General features: G+C 37.8%; 3 protein-coding genes and 1 long non-coding RNA gene across 5 annotated transcripts; 3 read left to right on the top strand and 1 right to left on the bottom strand.

The window, feature by feature from the left end:
• Window positions 1-19: 19 nt before the first annotated feature.
• LOC116174042 lies at window positions 20-697 on the top strand. Its single transcript, XR_004146020.1, has 2 exons — window positions 20-194; window positions 238-697. It is a non-coding gene; the product is annotated as an uncharacterized LOC116174042 (long non-coding RNA).
• A 1,341-nt stretch (window positions 698-2,038) lies between these two features.
• LOC116173874 (putative serine protease K12H4.7) lies at window positions 2,039-5,289 on the bottom strand. Of its 2 annotated transcripts, none has more exons than XM_031491596.1 (8): window positions 5,179-5,289; window positions 4,239-4,368; window positions 3,944-4,187; window positions 3,473-3,660; window positions 3,187-3,422; window positions 2,677-3,135; window positions 2,331-2,633; window positions 2,039-2,280 (listed from the first exon to the last, which is right to left on the bottom strand). In XM_031491596.1, exons 3-8 carry the CDS (start codon window positions 4,145-4,147, stop codon window positions 2,171-2,173), a joined length of 1,500 nt encoding a protein of 499 aa, XP_031347456.1. In that variant the 5' UTR covers window positions 4,148-4,187; window positions 4,239-4,368; window positions 5,179-5,289; the 3' UTR covers window positions 2,039-2,170. The 2 variants fall into 2 exon arrangements, with proteins under 2 accessions (XP_031347456.1, XP_031347455.1); XM_031491595.1 differs by having other exon boundaries at window positions 4,247-4,368.
• Window positions 5,290-6,130: 841 nt separating this feature from the next.
• Window positions 6,131-6,780, top strand: LOC116173875 (60S ribosomal protein L36). Its single transcript, XM_031491597.1, has 2 exons — window positions 6,131-6,285; window positions 6,403-6,780. Exon 2 carries the CDS (start codon window positions 6,404-6,406, stop codon window positions 6,737-6,739), a length of 336 nt encoding a protein of 111 aa, XP_031347457.1. The 5' UTR covers window positions 6,131-6,285; window position 6,403; the 3' UTR covers window positions 6,740-6,780.
• Window positions 6,781-9,342: 2,562 nt separating this feature from the next.
• LOC116173471 (hamartin) lies at window positions 9,343-19,869 on the top strand. The gene is made up of 20 exons (XM_031490965.1): window positions 9,343-9,422; window positions 9,475-9,812; window positions 9,860-9,977; window positions 10,028-10,172; window positions 10,322-10,434; window positions 12,895-13,081; window positions 13,129-13,202; window positions 13,263-13,408; window positions 13,457-13,608; window positions 13,656-13,757; window positions 13,823-14,077; window positions 14,125-14,542; window positions 16,906-17,251; window positions 17,304-17,490; window positions 17,542-17,667; window positions 17,719-17,871; window positions 17,978-18,164; window positions 19,038-19,195; window positions 19,240-19,506; window positions 19,552-19,869. Exons 2-20 carry the CDS (start codon window positions 9,725-9,727, stop codon window positions 19,675-19,677), a joined length of 3,348 nt encoding a protein of 1,115 aa, XP_031346825.1. The 5' UTR covers window positions 9,343-9,422; window positions 9,475-9,724; the 3' UTR covers window positions 19,678-19,869.
• The last annotated feature ends 66 nt before the right edge of the window (window positions 19,870-19,935 follow it).

Below are 19,935 nucleotides of genomic sequence, written 5' to 3'. Positions count from 1 at the left end.
TGTTTCGATATGCAAGCACTTGGGTACGTAATGTATCTTAAGAAAGTTGCGGTGCTCCGCGATTGGCGGTAATGGTGAACGCTTCGTTTGGTTGCTTGCTGAAGTTATCCTTTTATGGTAAGAACAAGAAGTACGTAGGTACCCATTTTATAACGCAGGCAACCAATCGCTCTTGACGATTGTGATCCGTCTAGGTAATTTATATTTGTTTAGTTAATTATTTATTATTGTTTTCAGGTTTCTGAAGTATGTCTCGCTCGAGAGCCCTAAAACGTAAAGACTTAAACCCTTATAGCGCATTGAATATGATCAACGTGGGAAAAAGGAAGTTTGGGGACTTTGAAGAGAGCGTACGAGGATATTGAGATTGGCTAGCTTAAGGGACGAATGAAGGGAATGATAGGAACTCTATAGAATTTGAGGAGAGTAACATTTATAGTGGAACAATAAATGCTAATGAAACTGGATGGGATGTGTGACGAAATTGAGAGAAACGTAGGTGAAGTAAAACGTATTAAAATCTAATTAAATGAATTTCCGTTTTTAATGGGGAAAAGGAAAATTAATATGACAATTAATAGACAAATGAACAGGAATTTCATGAAAAACTAGCAGATGCAATGGGTGGCTGTCGAATTCCTAAGAAGCAACAAATATTCTGTTTTTTTTTTGTTTCTTACAATAAAAGCATTAGTTACATGGTGTATGAATAGTAAGGGACGCAGAACAGAACCATGTGGTACACCAGCTATAAGTTTTCACCTTTTGACCACAATTTGGTTTTATTAAACAGATACGATTTTAACCACTTTCTACGAACACTGTAATATTCTAATTTCTCTAATAGTATGGTAATACTAAAAATGATTATATTACTGCAACAACGTTGCGCCAAAAGATTTACAACAATAGTAGACAGTCATTGTCATGCTTATAATTTGAAACCGTTAGTGAGTTGTCGTGTTCACAGATGGACGAACGGACGGAAAGTCCAAAATCACTCGTTTTTGTCGCTCGTTAATAAATTGCTAATAATAATTAAGGTAAGCGTTCACTGAATCGAGGGGACGCGACAAACGCGGCATACTTGCCGGATTTTCTGAAGAGAGTGCGCTCACTAAGTCGTATTAATTAATAGACAGAGAGATAACGACAGATATTGCGTCACCGCACTTTTCTCTTTAAGTAGGTTAGAAGCAGCGTATAAACGTACCTCTGTTGAGCAGTCCGTTCTACGATATTTTTATGTAATTTTTCAAATTTGGACAATAAGTACGACAAAACAGTGCCAGATTTACCAGCAGGCTGAGTATGCTGGGGCCTAGAGCGGCAGTTTTTAGGGGGCGGCAAATTTGGCCCAAAAATTTGGATCTTACAGAAATCCAAAAAAATATTGTACAGGGCGAGTTTGTTTTTCATTTTAACTATGGATATCTTGTAAACCGTAAGTGATACAGTCTCTGATTAATTTTCCCTTTCAAAATCTCTTGTAGCTTGACCAAATAGCGTAGTTATGGCCAAAAAACCGGAAAATGTAACTTCCGAGAACATGCTAGCGTTCATTTATCTTCACTTTCTTATTCCTTATGGGCGCCATATTGGATTTTTACACTGCCTAGATAGAGAAAAAAATTACAAAATCGGAAATGCCAGATACTTGGTATTTCATTCGGAAATTAATCTTGAATATGTTTACATTGAAGTTTACATGTATTTCTTATGGAGACTATGCCAGACAATAAATGAAAAATGTTAAATAATTTTAAGCAAGCCATGAAATTATTGCTAGAAATACATTATAAAGTTTAACGCAAACATTCAAGATTCATTTCCAAACGAAATACTAAGCAATTGGTATCTCCGATTTTGTAATTTTTAGCTTTCTAGCATGACGTAGGTAGCTAGTACGATCACCGTTTGGATCAAAGAACTTTCAAAGAATCAAATTAAACTTTAAAAAAAGTTGCTCATTTAGAGAGTGGAAACAAGGAGGTAAACAGTTATACAATACAGGGCCCCAATAATTATGTGCTGCTTGTGACGTTTTTAATCTTAAATCATTATATATATTTTGATTCTTGTTCCGAGTATTGTAGGAATGAATATTTTTATGAGTTATACAATTCGATTGATTGAGACAAGCTTTTCAAACATTCTTATAAATTGTTTATTATAATCTAATCCACGCATCAATATGTTCAGCTATTTCTACTCTCGCTGCCTTTAGTTGTGGCAAATCCTTCTCAGATTTGGGATACATGTTGGCGCAATGAGCTGTACCTGGGGATTTTTCAGGTTAAATGACTAGCAATGTGTGAACCTTGTCGTACCTTCAATGTAAATAGCAGGTGCCCTTTGTTCTCTTGTCTTAGTGATGCCTAACGCGTGCCAAGGATCGATTGAACCATGAACAAAAACGACATTACTGACGTCTATATCGAGAGCGCCGTAAAATGTGTTCGTCCGCTGTACGTTTGTGTCCACGAATGCGGAATTGTATTTCTCGCCGAAAATATCGACGCACTGTTGAATGTAAAACTCAACGGGAAAATCAGTTCCGAAAATGTACGGTGGCTGAGAAGAGGACTGGAAAAATCCGAACTCTGTGCACGTCTGGTACATCCATTGTCGACCTACGAAACATATGGATATGTGAATATTTAGTGATCAACCTACCTCCTTCCGAAACGTTACTAGACCATGAATTCTGACTTAGCTCTTGGATCATTTTGTCGTACTTGTAATCTAAGCATTTTAGATTATTAGCATTCATTAACAATCTGTTAATCTCTGCCAATTTATCGATGGGAGCCCCCATATCATCATCTTCCATAATATCGCATATGGTATCAATTGTGATATTTGCCACCTTTTGATTGCCTCCAATACGATTGTCCTTATTATACTGTACAATGCCGGCAATATTCTCCGCTAATGTAACGTAAAAGTTTGAAATATCCTTTGGGTTATTAATCGAGTTTTCGATTGGATCACAGAGATTAAACATCGAATCTAATGCCTTATAACCCACTGTATGATTTAGGAAGATTTCGACTTGAGCAGTTGCTTCTTTTACCGTTGATAAGCACTGACTACTGGCGGTTTTCAGAGATTCCTCCACCACATGATAGTATTCTAAAATAGAAGCGTAGAAGACTTGTTAGCCTAGGTACTGATCGTACCTACCTGGAAAATCGGCTTTTGCTAGCAAGGGCCCACTTGCAGACATGGCACCGTGCACTAAATGGGGATATTTTAAACGCATCCAAGCTGCTAGTGATCCCGGGTATGACCCGCCGAAAACGATCCACTTTACATTAGACGAAAATCCATATTCCTCATTTTTTGCTTGAATAAAAGCTGCCAAGTCAGCCAGAGCCTGCTGGCTTGTAAGGTATTGAAGATTCTTCGTACTCATGTCCCTAACAGAGTACAGTGTAACTAAGTTTAGAGAATCTTTCAAGAAGCTTACTCGGTCGGGTGACTTTTCCCGTAATACCTATGTTCTAATTGAAAGCATAACGCTTTAAATCGTTTAGCGTAATCAATCCACGCGCCCTGGTTCATCCATAAAGGGGAGGCGGTACCTTCGCCACCAATCATTAAGAAGATTGGCCCGTTATGTGTAACTTTGTAAAATTGGTCATTTGTAAAGTATCTCTGCAATGATTTATTAGTAAAGGCAAGTATGTAAACCTCTCGCCAGGAAAGATTGCCGGTCATAGAACACTTGATCCCGGTCTACAATCTATGTTTTTCTAAAGATGTGAGCGACTTCCGGGATAGTATCGTCTCAATGTTAAACAAAACGACTTTTCGTTCAACATTGACACGATCCTATTTCGAAAGTCGCTCGCATTTTAAGAAAAACATAGATTGTAAATCGACACAAAGTGTGCTGTGACCGGCAATCTTTCCTGGCGAGAGTTATAGACGATTATACCTGTTTCCAGACTCTCAAATCGGTAGGATTGAAGTGGTCCAAACGTTGTATAAACCATTCGTCTTGAGCTAACTTTTTGGTGGCTTTGTAACCGACATCGTAAGGTGCTCCCAAATTTCCACCTACTTCTCGGCCCCGATGAAATATTTTCCAGCAATCCGCTTGAATTAGGATTAATTGTAGTATACTTATAACGAGTTTCATTTTCACAATGTTTCTTCTGTTGATTGTGCTGGCTGTACTTCTATATCATAAACAAAGTGCATAAGTTCACCAAGCAGATATCAACATGTACCAGATAACCTCTTGGAAAGTTCAATCTGTCGCAGTTGTTTTGATAGGCCATGCGTACTTCAAATTGTCGAAGGCGGGTGTTCCGGTTTCGTGTATGGACATTTGGCAAGTTCACAGGCCGCTTAAAAATACTGGAAAAAAATGGTCCAGAATGATTTACTTTTTAAAGGACTTTAATATGCTTCAAGCACAATTTTCCAAATCTGTTCAAAAATCAGTGATAGACCGAAAGGATCTAGAGAATCTTTAGAGAATAGCCAAATACTGTAAACACAGGTTTGGGAAGGTGAGAACAGGGCAATAAGTAAAATGGCGCCCGTAAGACTCTGACGATGCCAAGAAGAGCAAAGTATCAGGTTGTTATGGCGTCACGTGCAGTATAGGCGAGTGGGGTGCCAAAAAGACTTTGGATCAAATCTGCAAAGCTGGATAGCTCCAAGGCAACGGGGTAGCGCCTGCGGCTGGTTGACTCTGAGGGTGCCAAATGACTCTGTTGGTGTTTAGGTCAAGAATGGAGTGGAAACACCAGTTGCATTAAGCATATAGAAGGGTGGATTTTGATCAGTTCTGATGGCATTAATACGAGGAGAGTTTAGTAATAAGAGTTCCTTTGCCACCTTTTGTGTCATCAGGGTAAACCCAACATTTATTACCTTAGGGCTGATCTCGGCATTTATTGACGGGCGCGATAATCGACAAGATTGAGCCTCATTGGCTGTGTAATTGAAGGGGGATGTTCCAAACTACACAGTTCTTCCGATTCACCCTCTTTTGAGTAAGATGCCTAGTGGAAGCTAAAATACAAATTCACACGTCATTGTTGTAGAACTTCGTCAAGGACTCAAGAGTAGTGGGTTTTAGGTAGTTTATTAATTGAATTGAATTGATTAATTGCCACTCAACCTTACACGATGAAATCAAATATATATACGTACACTTACCACTTAAATTGCGATGAATAAGTCCCTAATTGAAAATATTTAAAAAACAGTACAGGGAAGAACTTCAAAACTAGCAATTGAGTTTTTTAAATAAAACTAGACCCCCCTCGGAAAGAAAATCAATATCTCGAAACAACAATTTCCCGCACAGCCAAAATGCAAAATGGGTTGTCTATCTTCCAGCTAGGAATATCGCATGGATGAGCCGGTAAAGCTACCTTGCGCCCTTTTCATATCTAATATGGGCAGGCAGGTGGCCAGTTATTTACAGTTTCGATCCTTCACTAGCATTTCTAAAGAAGTCAAACTTGAGACATTATACGTTATATGAACTGTTGCTTGAATTGTGCACTTGGACCAGTTTCCTCGTCCAATTGCGACTTTAATCTTCTAAGAGCAAAATAAGTTGAGTCCATCCTGTGTCCTTGATACGTCTCACGCATACAAGAGAATAATTAATCTGATGGCCTAAGGCTAAGACGCCTGTTTTGAGTTTCTGGCGCTTGATTATGACGAAACTTTTGAGCTTCGGTTGCGGTTCTTATCGTTTCTTCATCTTTTCGTCCCAGAGATTTCCGTACATCCTAGGGTAGATGGCATCGATAAAGTGCAGATCGTAGAAAATGCACGAAAAGTCCTCGGCGTCCTGAGCAGTGGTAAAAATTTGATGATCCAATCTGGTAGGCCTGACGTAACGTAACGTCGCGTAGGGCAACCCGCACAGCATTACCGAAATTAGGCAACTTAAATAGCATGTATTAAAATTTTCTGGCCCCTCTTTAACTAACATTTGTTACGGCACTGAACACAAGCAACATTTTATTTCTAAACTCTAACGCGAATGTTGAGATCTGGTGTATTCTATTAACTTTACAATAAATAATTGAGTTAACATTTTGATATTTAAATCTGAAAACTATTACATAACAATGCTATTAATAATTAATTCGTAATTTCAAATTTCCCCGACTCCTGACGTCACACAATGTTGGAAACTATTTAGTTATAAAAATAAAAGTTACTAAACTCTTTTGACTGAACGTATTCTTCGGAAGGATTAGCTCTCCATCTTCGTAATTCCCATTGCGTTAATTATTCGTAGACGAGGTGAGTTATCTTCTCATTAAAAACGTCGTTTATTTACTCCACGCTTATATCGATATTGCACATTCTATCTCATTAGGCAAGTACGCCTTCACCAGCTAATCTAACCTACAATTACAGCATGGCACCACGTTACGAACTGGCGGTGGGCCTTCATAAAGGCCACAAGACCACCAAAATAAAGTCGGGAAAGACAAAGGGCGAAAAAATAAGACCTGCAAGGTTGAAGGGGATCCAGACAAAACATACCAAGTTTATCAGGGATTTGGTACGCGAAGTGCTCGGTTACGCTCCATACGAAAAGCGCGCCATGGAATTGTTGAAGGTGTCGAAGGATAAAAGGGCGCTCAAGTTTCTCAAACGTCGTTTGGGCACACACATCCGTGCCAAGAGGAAGCGCGAGGAGCTGTCTAACATCTTGACGCAATTACGTAAAGCGCAAGCCCATGCGAAATAAGTTTTCTGTATGCTTATTAATAAACTGTATCTTTATTTTTAGTGGTTTCATTTATTTCATTACTATGTTATTGACGATTGTTGGAGATTAGTCACATTCTTGCCAAACCGATGTGAATTTGATCTTGGACCTTGTAAGTTATTCATGTTACTTTGCGATCAGTGTGAACTAAATTTTCCAAAAATTATTGTTTGTAGTTGAGGACATATCATTCTTAAATGTATTGTGCACTTTTTTGGGAAAGGAATTTATTAGTTACTAACATACAACATAAATTGTTATGACAAGACTGCTGCTCGTTATTCAGTACACAAAGAATTTTTCATGTTTTAAAGTTGGGTTGTTGCCGGAAGTACTATTACCCAAAGCTTGTTTTTAAAACTTCTTGATCTATTTTTCTCTTCAATATAATTGCATTGACATGAATGGATAGTTTTTGTGAATCACTTAAAAATGGTTCAGGAGTATGGGGCCAAGGGCTGTTTTGGCAATTAACATATTCTTGTGAAGTGCTTATATCAATCAATCTCAATGTATCTCCAATACTTTAGCTGTAATCTCACGTTGAATGCGTCAGAACGCGTTTAGGCCCCGTATCGTAGTTATAGGAAGGAGACCGTCTTTTTTATGACTACACCGAAAGCTGTAAAAGCACCAAAAAATGAACAGAATCGTCTTGCGATAAAGCATTCTAGCAATGACATAATGTTTCATGATACGATCTGAGACAATTTTTTTTTCGGGGCTCAAAAAAAGGCAGTGTATAACCTTCCTTTTTTACCAAAAATCGACTACACCAAAATTTCTCGGGAAAATACTTTTTCTTATTAATTTATGGGGCGTAGAATCCAAAACAATTCGTACTTTTTCGATTAGACTTCTCAATCAGAAGTTATAGACTAGAAATCAATTTCGAAAGAAAATTCAAAGGGCTGTAACTTTTTTTTTTTGAAGATGAAAGTTCTATTGAGAGAAAGAGTTTTATGAGAAACCTTTAAACGTGTCTCATACCAAGCTTGAGTGCGACAACTTCGCATATATAAGAAATACTGGAAGAATTTTCAATAAATTTAATGATTTGTAAAAAGTTGTAAAAAAATATCTGCGCGACTGTTTCGAGAGCTCAGGATACTTGATTCCCTATTCGATGTCCGATTATAGCTAAAGTATTGGACATACAACAAAATGTAAATATGCTTTTTTATGGGCAATTTAATAAACTATATTTTTTTTCTTAGCTATTTTTCCGTATCAATAATTGTTGCCGACATTATAGGCAAGAAACTGAACAAGTGCTCCTTTTTTCCAAGATGGTGCCTCGAGCGCAACAGATTTTGAGGGGGACTTTTAGTATGTCCAATGGGGAACACTAATGAACATGTGTACCAAAATTCAGATCTTTACCGATTAATGTTTTTATTTTTTCTTATTTGACTGGACTAGTAATATAATTAATTCTTGTGACTTGTCGAAAAAGTTGAACCTTGGGTGTGAGTGTAAAGTGGTTTTTTTCATGAGTCCGTCTTCACTCTACTGGTATTTACTCTTTTGTTAAAAAGACCTGGGTGCAATTAGGGTACTTATGTGTGATATTACTTTTTTTTGCACTAAATCAGATATCATACCTCATCGACACTGAGTCAAAAAAGGTTTCTTTTTAGCAGAGCTGGCTTTGCAATCCAAACAATCTCCACCTGTAGGCAGTTTATTTGGTGGTATTACGAAGTGTGTGTTTGATGGTCTTAAAAACATGACCGGTTTTGAAGCGTCAGAGGCCGCTCAGGCATTGAAATTAGCTCTAATCCCTACAGGACATTGCGTCAAAACTGATCCAGATGAATTGAATGATCGCGAACTGTTAGAGATACTAACATGCCTTAGGGACAATGTAGCAAGTATAACAAAAACTGACCTTGTCCGAATCGTTTTGGCCCTACCACATGAAGCTGAAGGTACACTTATAGTATACGAGAGATTATCCTTAAAACATGTAACTGCTGGATGTTTTTAATGACACGCACCCTTCTTAGTCAAGTTAGTTCACGGGGGATAATTTCAGTCTTACAGTCACCTCCTCGTGCCATTGCCTGCGGTTCTTAGGATTTAATTAGTTGATGAAACTGTACCTACTAGGTGGTGGGTTATATGTGTATGCTGGCAGTTTGTAACTTTGGGAGTACCAAAATGTTTGTTAACACTTTAGATAATAATAAATAATCTACGTTAGGCTTTTTGTTGATTTTCCCGGGCATTTTAACTCGTTAATCATGCGCTGTTGTTACATAAATTGTGCTGCATATTCGGGCTCCCCTAGTGGCTTGTAGCGATGGAAATAGGACCTTCTTTTTCCCTTACTCTTGCTTATAGTATAGTTATTTCTAGCATCGTTGGCTAATTTAACGCCCTGTGATTAACAGTAGTATGGTAGGATTCAATCGTTTACTTTAAATGGTGTTTTGGAAAAAAAAATTGATACATACTAACTTCATAAGACCAGCAGACACTGTTTACTGGTCGCCCTGTACATGCTGATAGCTGTGACACAGTACTATGGTACGATTCCATCGTCTAGTGTGCGTTACAAGCGCCACATTCATTCTGTCAAAACAATTCCAATCAACTGTATTTTGACAGTGGGTCCAGTTTTCACCTCACAAAATTTATCATTTTGTATTGATGTAAAGTAATTGAGTTTACTTTTGATCGTTTACTATTTAATAATTATGAGTTTACAGTAAATTCAAGTGAGGCACACACTTCTTTCATTTGCAACCAATACCGGACATACCTGCAGTTATTATTTATAGTGAATGGGATGGGAATAACACTTAAACCCTTTCAAAATGTTCCTATGTGCCAGCCTCACAATATTTTCACGTCTTCGTGCATTGAAAACGTTTTTTAATACCTTTCTTCTATGATAACGAAATGTGGTTATTGTGACAGTTCCCATGTTTTTGCAAATCATAGCTAATTCCATTAATCATGGCAGATTTAATTCAACAATTGGAGTCGAATGATACTCGTATTGCGGAGGAGATGAAAGAGAAATTCCACGAGCACTTCAAATCAGGTGAATGTCACTTACGTAAGCGCTTAATACCGATTGTCGTTTTGCAGTACAAGACAACTGGTTGCTTTATAGTATCTACGATTACTATATGGTCACAAACTCGGCTCGGTCAATAGAAATTATGGTTAACGTGAAAGAGCCGCATTACAACTATTTATTTAACAAGTAACGCTATCGCTTATTGATTCGGCCTGTTGTATCACACGAAATTTCAGATTAAGTGACACTATTAAGGGTTCCAAATCCGAACAGAAAGTTCAAGCGCTCACCTTACTAGGCCACATTCTAAGAAAGGAACCATTTTGGTTGTACAAAATAACGGAGCATCATCTTTTGAAAGATTTACTTAAGCTGTTGAAGGTTTTAAGGTTTCTTTGAGGGTAGGGTGTTTCACATCGGTTTAAACTCGACTCAATTTTGGTATATTTTGTTCTGGGCAATTGAGCTGAGCTGTATCCGATGTGGCGCAACTATACCCTGGTAAACTGTTATTAACTTTATTATTGTAGACCGAGTCTGATATCCTTTTACTCTTAAGTGCATTACTGGCTTTGGTTGTCTTACTACCAACAGTTCCGTCTCGTATGGGCCAGTATCTTCAAGAGGTTTTTGAAATTTTTAGGTAGGCCAATCAGTTTTTTCTAAATCACTAACATATAAGTGGTTAAAAGAATTGGACATTTTATAATGTACATTTAATAGGTATTTATTATACAAGATGATAAACGGATGTGTGAATTAACTTTCACGAGATGGATAGCTTCCCTTTATCGTTGTGTATAATATAAAACTTCATTTTAAAGCAGAAGCAGTAAAGAACTAGTAAAGCTTCTGACAATTCTGTTTTTAATTTAGACGTCCAAAATAGCAAGCTTAGGTTATCCCGTCATTTCCATGAAAGCAATTGTATTCTGTTCTGACTTTCATTTTGTATCGTGCTCCGCCTCCCATTTTTAATAAGAATGATGGATTCAATCGAATGCACAGTGATTTGTTTCACTTATCTACCCTTGCGGTTAAAGTGATCATTACTGTTAAAGAGTCTCATTCAAATCTATTAACATGTTAGTATTACATTTGCTATAAAAATACTTCTGATACATTCTCCAAATTTCCATGATAAATTCTTTAAATTTCTCCAAGATTTACTAAACATTTGGAAAATATTTGTAAAGTTTGCTACATATAGTGGCCCGGGCCCCCAAAAATACATGAACACCCAGTGCACTTTGATCGATTTTGACATATAGACATTGCAAAACACAGTTTTTGAATTTTACTACACTTGGGCCCATCGACAAACGTCTGCCATTGGCAACAAATAGCATATAGAAAGCATTGCGATATCTCTGTAATGCTGCCATGTGAATGTGAATTCCACTAAATGGAGTTTTGGAACACTTAATGCTAATGTTGATATGCTTCTATCACCTGCTCGGAGATCTTTCACCAATTGAACAAAGCTGGGGTGTGCTTGGTCAGAGGCAAAATGCTTTACAACCACCTGCAAACAGTTTAGCTGATCTTCAAAGGCGTATTTCAGCAACTTGGGACAGTATATCACAGGGTAGCATAGATTCGTTAATTTGCAGTATACCCAGTCGAGTAGCTGAATGTGGAGGATCTACACATGATTAGTGTTTCAATTATCTTTTCTAATTTCGAAATAAAAACTGCCCTAAAAAAAATTTCATTAAAATTGATTTAAGTACACGGGGTTATTTATGGCGATCATCTACAACATTTTTTCATTATGTTTGCCAATTATTACTATGAAATTGTTTTTTAACTTTTTGCACACTATTATTTTATTAACCTTCAGAAGACGATCGTTAATTAAATTTCGTCCGATAAAAACTCCTTATCGCAAACGATGAGATGTCCCTACATTTTAACACGTCATTTCTAAATAAACAATTTACAAAAGCGATAAAATTTAAACAAGAATTACGCAATTACAAATCTTCTAAAAGGAAAAGACATTGAGACACAAATTCAAATGCAATAAACCAACTTTGTGCTTATTCGTAAATAAGATTTACACTTAATAAATTGAAATATTCACATATACAGCGTGTCCCATCATTATTTTTTGTGTTTATACTAGGGATCAACAGATACCGATATTAATATGGGCGTATCGGCCGCCAATGCGGGATAATCGGAAAACCTGGACTTGTCAGGGATTTTATGAACTGAAAATTGTCAAGTGTTTTGACAAGGATTTTAATAAAAAAATGCACTATTCTCGTGTACTCATTCTATCAATTCTTTATTAACTTTTTACAAAAAATTCAACTACATGTATCTCATCCTTTATATACGTTTTGCTTTTTTCTAGTATATTCATCTATTTTTCCCCCCTGTTCCAGTATCTCCCCCCTGAGCTAAAAAATCATGAAAAAGTCCATCATCTGTTTTAATAATCCTGGTCAACAATGAATTGCAATTCTGTGGCACCTATTTAAAAAGGTTGAGATCGTAACAGTATAGTAGCTGTTTTCACATTACTGATCATTTAATTCAACCTAGTCTAAAATTGTTTTGTATAATGCACATACCTACTTAGTTTGTCTCGAATTTGTTCGATAGTAAGTATTTGTGACTAAAAAGTTAGTCATCAGCATACAATGGTTGTGTTGCTATCAAAGTTTTTAACATAGTTATGAAGGTTGTTTATGAAAAGTAAAAACAGAGTGGGACCAAGTATAGAACCCTGGGGTATCCCACTAATAATCAGTGATTCGTCTGAATATATTTGCACACCTATTAATTCTATTAGTATTTCACATTTTTGAAGAGGGAATAAAACTCTAAATAAGTTGGTAAACGATATATCTTTATTCATTAAAAAAATATTCTCGCTTGGGCTTTTGTTTTAAAAAAATAAATAATTTCATATGATGAGAACATTTTTCGATAACAATAATATGGATATTTACAAAAAATATACGATATTCCATACTTTTCGGACACCCTGTGCATTATGTTAGTTATGGCTTGTGAAAGAAACTGACCACACTAGAGAAACGCCCCCTAGCGGTCAAACAAAATGTTGTGATTACCAGGAATTTTGTTTTAGCCGTTTAGCCGCATGGAACTGTAGTAATCCGGAAAAATTAGTCGAAGAGCAGATGATACACATGCAAGTTGCACTATATGCACTTTTCCAACGACTGTATGGAATGTATCCTTGTAACTTTTTGGCATACTTACGTAATCAATATCGAAGCAAGGAACAAATACCTATATTCGTTCACACTGTTAAGGTAAGACCCTTCCTTCCAAAATGGGGTATGTAATGCCCATGTTCCAGCCTATGTTGGACACTGTAAAAATGCATCCTTTGCTTGTCACCGCCTCCAAAGACAAAGAGACGACAACTGAAAGGTGATTACGCCTTCTGCTAGGTCTGAAAGTTCTAAGTGTTACCGATTGAACATTTTTCAGATGGAAGAAGATGGGATCACACGATGTAGTTGTGGAGTGCGAGAGATTTTCGCTTGATGTAGCTGAGCGCTGCCAACACGACTCTTGTTATTTAACATCATCATTTCGTTCGAGATCGGGCACAACAAACTCCACCACTTACGCAGGTTTGCACTTCGCATTCACCCGAATTTATAAGTGACTCCATTTTATAGAATCAACGAATCAATTACCAAATATCAAAAGTACATCCATTGCAAGTATAGCATACGATGCTAAGGACTTCTTTAGCCCTAGCATGAAACTGTATCCAAAATCCCCACCTGTTCAGGATTCAACTATTATAACCACTATACCTCAAGTGCAGGTAACTAACCGTTAGTATTTCCAAGTGGCTTGCAGTAAATCTTTCAGAATATTGCTCCAGCTTTAATAGGTAATGTTAGCACCTCGCAGGAAGGAACGTCGCCGCCTGAAGCGGCAATCGAAGCGACTCCGGAAACCACGCCAATCAAAGTAAGATACGAGATTAACTGTACTGCAGAAAAAAAGGATCATTTGTCACGTTTTTTTTTTGGTAGGATCTAGGAGCTTCCAGAGGTCAGCTACCGCACGCCTCAACCGCAGTACGCGCGCTAAGTAATTTGGGAAGTAGGAATTGGTCGATTGGTTCGACTAGTTCCACGCCCGGCCACTCGCAGCCATCTTCGCCTATGCGAAAAGACGTCTCGCCGTTCAGTTTTCCGACGGAGACTCGCCTGTCGGCCTTCGGGGTTCCCAAGAAGGAAACTTACACCTCGCAGAAGATACAGAAGCTAGTGCAAGATCGAGCCTACGTTAGTTCGCATGGTCGCCTTACGTTTTTTTAATGTTTCTCATTTAGGCCATAGAAGGAGAGACCGCTCGTTCTCCCGTTATATATCCCACTAGTCCGTTGAGAGTAATCGCGATGAATGATTGTAATAACGTGCTCGGTTCGATTCAGAGAATTGAGTCGCCAGTAAGTAGAGAGGACGAGGAGGTTCTGGAAATTGTGCGGCGGGGTGTAATGGACGGGGACGCTGACCTGCGCCAATGTGACAGTGTACTGCAGGAAGGGGAAGGTGGGCGCGGCACCGAGGTTGATCTGGAAGAATGTGAACAGGACCATGGCTCGCCGTGTACCGCCGGAGGTTTACATATGCCGAATTCTAGGTCGATGAACGATTTTGCGAAGCGTGTACGCCGCCTCCGTTACCACAGCCAGTGTGCTACTGAACCCGAGGTAGCTGAGGCCTCAACTGGCAGCAGTCCTGGAAAATGTAAGTTGGTCGGAAACTAAAAAAATAAGTTTCTCTTTTAATAGGATTGAGGTCAACGGTATGGATTTTTCTAGAACCGTAGTAGATCTCGCTTTTTGGCGCTAGCAAAAGACAAAAATTGGTTTTTTATGTCTCTCTAAAGTCACTAAATATAGAAAGCAATCCATTGGGCTTGTGTGTTAAGGTAAGTTCATAGCTCTCCGTTCATACGTTTCCGTTTGTCCGTTAGCCAATCAGAAGACAGCAAATTTTTAAATCGTACGTCGTCCGTTTACGACGGAAAAGTTGGTTGAAGTTGAACATTTACGTTTCCGTTGGCCCGTTTTTAACAAGAGTGAGGTTATGTTTGGTACGTTAACAGCGTTCGCCTATTCGTTCTTCACGGTAATAACCAGATAGCAATGTGTTCTTACTTTCGTACCATTTTTACATACTGAAAATGACGGAGAGTACAGTACAAAATAAAGTATAGGTTATGGTTATACTTGCAAATGTACAATGTGGACGGATTGCTATGAACCTTAACAAAATGTACTATCCGTTTGACGGATCAACGCAACGGATGAACGGAGAGCTATGAACCCACCTTTAGAGAGAGAACGCATGATTTTTGCCCAAAAATGGCGGACGTTACCAGATTCTAGTAACTTTAATGTTAGGGATTGTTCCACCTGTTTGGAGATATCTGTATATAATTTTATAAAACATGACAGTACTATGAAGTTAGGTTATAAAAAATGACAGCTGTTCAGATTTTATTCGTCAATTTTTTTAAGTTGGCAGCAAATTTTAAAGTGGCGGAAAAATTTTTTTTTATGTCATTTTGTAGAATTTTTTGAAAATGTTTATACAAACCTTGTCCTGATAATAATAAAAAACTCTCTTATTATTATTAAAAACAGCAGAGATTCATCGCAGTCTCAACCAAAATAGGACACACGGTACACACTTGTGATTTTTGAACTACAATTAGAACAAGTGGTAGGAAACTGCATTATGTACTTTTTGTATTTTATTGCGTCCATGCAACATTTACTGTTATCACACTGTAACGGATTAACATCGAGGTTAGCCATGACTAGGGATACCATCCCGCCGTAGTAAACCAAAATTATGACCGGGGAAAAATATACCATGTTCAAAAATTTATTGGATAGATACCTCCTTTGTAATTTTGTAATTTTGGTAAAAAATTGTTTTTTTTTGTTGCTAGTTTTTTTAATTGATATTATATTTAATTTTTAGCGCATTTTTTAAGAATTAAAAAAAATGTGCGTTTTGTCCGTCCGTCCGAACCCACTTCTAGGGGAATGGTCCTAGAGTCCTGGAATTTTTTGCAGTAGGTAGCCTATACCTTGAAGGTGTGTCAGACGGTCATCAAATTTGGCTGTCTAAAAGGGGGCCCCCCCACGAATTATTTCCTGAGATGCTGTTTTTGAAAGTAAAACGTACCTAACTTTTACATACTACAACCAATTTGTCTCAGAATTTGCATACGCATGCCTTTTGTGATGCCAAGTTATAAACGGCTCACTTCTACATGATTGGTTGTAGGTTTGTGACGTATTTAGACTGAAGCGTTTGAAATTCGAACTAAAAACACAGCTTTTCAATAATTTATTTTGGGTTTATTTTACTCGCAAATAAAAATTGAGGACACACGGATCTTTTTATTTTTATTGTACTTTGTGATCAGAAATAAAAAATGAAGCCGGGATGCTCCCATTAAAGGTCTCATCGAAAGGAACCGTTTTCTACCAACTACTGCCCTTCTTTATGTTCTTTATCAAAGTACGTGATGGAGGAGGGGGGGGGGAGAGTGGAACTAGTTTTATCCTTCATGGTACTCTAATGAAAGGAATTAATTTCTACCAAACATAGTCCTCCTCGACTTCTTATCGTGATCTGGTATAGCTATTTCGGTAAAAAAAAATGGGCTTTATCACAATTTATACTTCTTTTTAATGTAATCCCATTATATTTTTTTAACGCACAAAATAATGCAACAGTAAAAATATTTTAATTAAAAAAAACAGAATGTTAATATGTATCAATCATATTTAACAAAAGCATGTTTTTTTGGAACAAAAACCAACATATTATTAAAAAAAAATTCCGGAAAATCCCGGCCATGTGGTAACCCTAGCCATGACAAGTAGAAAACGAGAGAACATTAAAAAAATGCAATGGATGCAGGGGAGGATCCCCAAGGGGGAACAATCCTTAAATACTTTTAAAAAAAAGCATTATGCGGATCACTCTGTAATTGGGCGTAAGCCTGTTGAGGGCCTAGAAGAAGAGGGACAATAAATAAATAAATAATAAAATAAATAAATATTATAATTCGTCAACATTGTTGGTAGGTGAACCATTTTTGAGCAACACAGTGCGACGAGCGAACTCGTGTCCGGAAATAAAAAAAGAAATGAAGAAAAGTCCTTTGGTTCCTACGAAAGACAATATAAATAAACCTTTGGTGGAGGCCGACGAGGATGTTAAGGATGGAGAAGTTAAGCACACGCAAAAAAATCTATCGACAACCGAGACACAGACTGAAAATTTTTGGCCGATGCCCTACGAACATTTATTTTTGGGAATCTTTCCTTCCTTGGATGCTTGTGATATTAAACCTAGTCCCGCGCCGAGTCCTGCACCTTTAAACGTACAAGATAAGTTTTCGACTGTTTCTCCTTATGAGATTTTAGATAAGTACTGACATTATCACCGTCGAGGGATCGGGGAGTTAATTTTCGAATTTCAGGTATATAGACATAGCCGGTCGTGTGAACGAGCGCGATTCAATTAAAACCACCCGAGATCAGCTGTCCCTTTTACATCAGCAGTTACTCTTCGAAAGACACAGGCGCGAAATTCACGCCTTAAAGAATCGTCGCCTATTAGCGGATGCCAAAAATACTAAAGCTTTAGAAGAACACAACTCTGCACTGGTAAAAATTGTCGCGCCGACATTTTGACATTCACAATGGGTAAACTTTTAGAGAGACCAGGTCCAGCTACAGCAAAAAGTTATTGACAATCTAAAGGAGCAGTTGGAAAGCTCCAAGAGCGAATTGCATTACAAATTGCGGCATGGTTTGGAAACTGCCCACATATGGGAGGAGAAGGTGAATGTGTCCGATTTCCATTTAGTGTCATCAATAACGCGGATGTTTTAGTATATTTCTATGCAAGAAGAAAATAGACTTTTAAATCAGCAAATTGAAAATGAACAAAAAGCTAGCGATAATCTTAAATCGGACATAACACAGCTAAATAAACTGTGGCAACAATCACAATCATCTCTGTTAGATGCCGAAGCCGAAGTCAAGGTAGGTAGATAAAAAAACCGATTCAATCTACCGAGCACTAAGATATCTTAGTTTTTGTTCTTTGAAATAAATTGGTCAGTTAGTACTAAATGTTACTTTTTTGTAGATCGCCAAAGAACAAGCGTGGGCAGGCGAAAACATTAAAGCGGAATTGGAAAGCGTCAGTAAACAACTGTTATTGTCCGGGGAGATGCAGCATCGCTACCAGGAAAAGTTGGCGCAGCTACCGTTGCTGCAAAGATTTGAACATGAATATCTTCGTAGCACTGATACTTACACTAATGAAATTAAAAGTATGAAGTTAACTAAATCATTGAATACGGCTGAATTGCACTGAGGAGACTATTACTTTAAATGTGTCAATTAGTACAATCATATTAGGCTATTTCCCGATCTTTGTAGGTCTTTTCCAAGGGCTGGAGGAGGGTCAAAATAGAAGAGCAATAGTGTATGCTTTACAAAGGTTCTGGAACCTGCCTAGGAGGGCTCTGAAAAGTTTTGGATTCTTCTGAAAAACCATTTAGAAGACGTTACAAAGCCTTTTCGAATGCATTTACAGGTTGTCCTGCACTTTCCAAAGGTTTCAATATCTTCATTCGCCCTTTTTGTAAAATGTCGGGTGCAGGAAGCATTGAAAAATCTTGCGAAAACATGGAAAACTGTGTAAATGCTTCAGAAAGCTTTGAAGAAACTTTAGAGGACCACTGTTAAAAGGCGTTTAGAGGCTTGAAGAATCACAAGACTTTGGAACCTGTTTAGAAGGCTTCCAAGTGCACTCAAGCGTTTCTGAGAGCTTTTCAAGTGATTCCCAGTCTCCTTAGACCTTTTCTAGAGCCTTTGAGACACTTGTAGGTTACTTTAAGAATTGTTTCCTTTCCGCGGCTAGGAAAATCTAATATGTGGTTTTATAACATTGTAAGACTTGAACAATCGTGAGGTTTCCACACCCTTCTAGACCTTTTCCAAAGCGATTAAGTCTTTGAAATGTCTTCTGGTCACCTTAAGCCCCTGGTTAAGTTTTTTAGGCGTTTGTCAGAGACTTAATTATCCATATTGCTGTAGAAGGCATAAAGTGCGTTTTTTCTATGCTCTTTTCTCCAGTGGAAAGAACCTTGAAAGTTCGGGGAAATGTCCAAAACGGTCTGTAAAAGATGAATTTTTTGTAGATTTGCAACAGTTAGTTGAAACGAAAACGACGCTTCTGGAAGCAGCCCGTTCCAGGATTGGTGAATTGGAACAGCTTTTGTGTCACTGTGACGAAAGCACCGTCAGACAGAAACGTCTTCTGAGCGAAGTTGCAGAAGAGTACGAAGAGAAACTGAAGGTCTTATAATATTCAATAATTCGATTAATAAATATTCTTTTCAGGCACTAGAAAGTAAATACCTAACTCAATTGACAATAAGTAGAGTGAATGACGAGCGAATTTTGGAATTATGGCAACGAATCGAACTACTAATTCGTCATCCCGTTCACTCCCCCGACACCAGCAGTTGTCACGAAGTGCACGCCACAATAACCGACAAAACTAGTATTGCTACGGGCCTAAGTCCACATTCGTCCCCCTTATCAACTTCTCTAGCGTCTTCTGAGGGTAGTGTCGCTTTCGGTCATTCTGATATGAAAAACTTGCAGGTCTGTTACGAACTAATTTATTTTCCTTTTTATCTTCTCTCTTAGAATTTGTTAGATCAAAAGGAGACCCTTTCCCCAACCAGCAAAGCAGCGGAAGAGTTAGATGTTACGCTTTTAGGCGCAGTAAGTGTGCCACAGCCTTCGTCGTCGTCGTCAATAAAGCAGGACTGATTTCAAAAGCATAGCTTGTTAACTGTAAATGGTAGTAACATATTAATTTTGAATCCCCTTCAAAAAGTGGAAGAAAGTGTAAACAAGAACAAGGAAATTCTTCAATTGTGTTTTATGTAAATTATTGAACAGATACTGTTATAAATTGATAATTAATGTTATATTAATCATTTTTAAACTGGTTTTTACAAAGGGTGTTTCTTTTTACCCCAATTTCTTTTTTAGCAAGGACGTGTAGGAGTCCTCGCCACCTTACCA

The sequence above is a fragment of the Photinus pyralis genome, unplaced genomic scaffold (assembly GCF_008802855.1).
Source record: "Photinus pyralis isolate 1611_PpyrPB1 unplaced genomic scaffold, Ppyr1.3 Ppyr1.4_LG6, whole genome shotgun sequence".
Lineage (NCBI taxonomy): Eukaryota > Metazoa > Arthropoda > Insecta > Coleoptera > Lampyridae > Photinus > Photinus pyralis.
This window is presented reverse-complemented; position numbering and strand designations above follow the sequence as displayed.

Bases quoted from the DNA above. Each gene is read 5' to 3' on its own strand.
- LOC116173874 (XM_031491596.1), bottom strand. From the start codon at position 4,147: ATGAAACTCGTTATAAGTATACTACAATTAATCCTAATTCAAGCGGAT. The intron at 3,423-3,472 runs GTAAGCTTCTTG...GTACTCTGTTAG, and splicing joins GGGAAAAGTCACCCGACCGA to GGACATGAGTACGAAGAATC. The intron at 3,136-3,186 runs GTAGGTACGATC...CTTCTATTTTAG, and splicing joins AGCAAAAGCCGATTTTCCAG to AATACTATCATGTGGTGGAG.
- LOC116173875 (XM_031491597.1), top strand. From the start codon at position 6,404: ATGGCACCACGTTACGAACTGGCGGTGGGCCTTCATAAAGGCCACAAG.
- LOC116173471 (XM_031490965.1), top strand. From the start codon at position 9,725: ATGGCAGATTTAATTCAACAATTGGAGTCGAATGATACTCGTATTGCG. The intron at 9,978-10,027 runs GTAACGCTATCG...ACGAAATTTCAG, and splicing joins TACAACTATTTATTTAACAA to ATTAAGTGACACTATTAAGG. The intron at 17,491-17,541 runs GTAAAAATTGTC...GTAAACTTTTAG, and splicing joins AAGAACACAACTCTGCACTG to AGAGACCAGGTCCAGCTACA.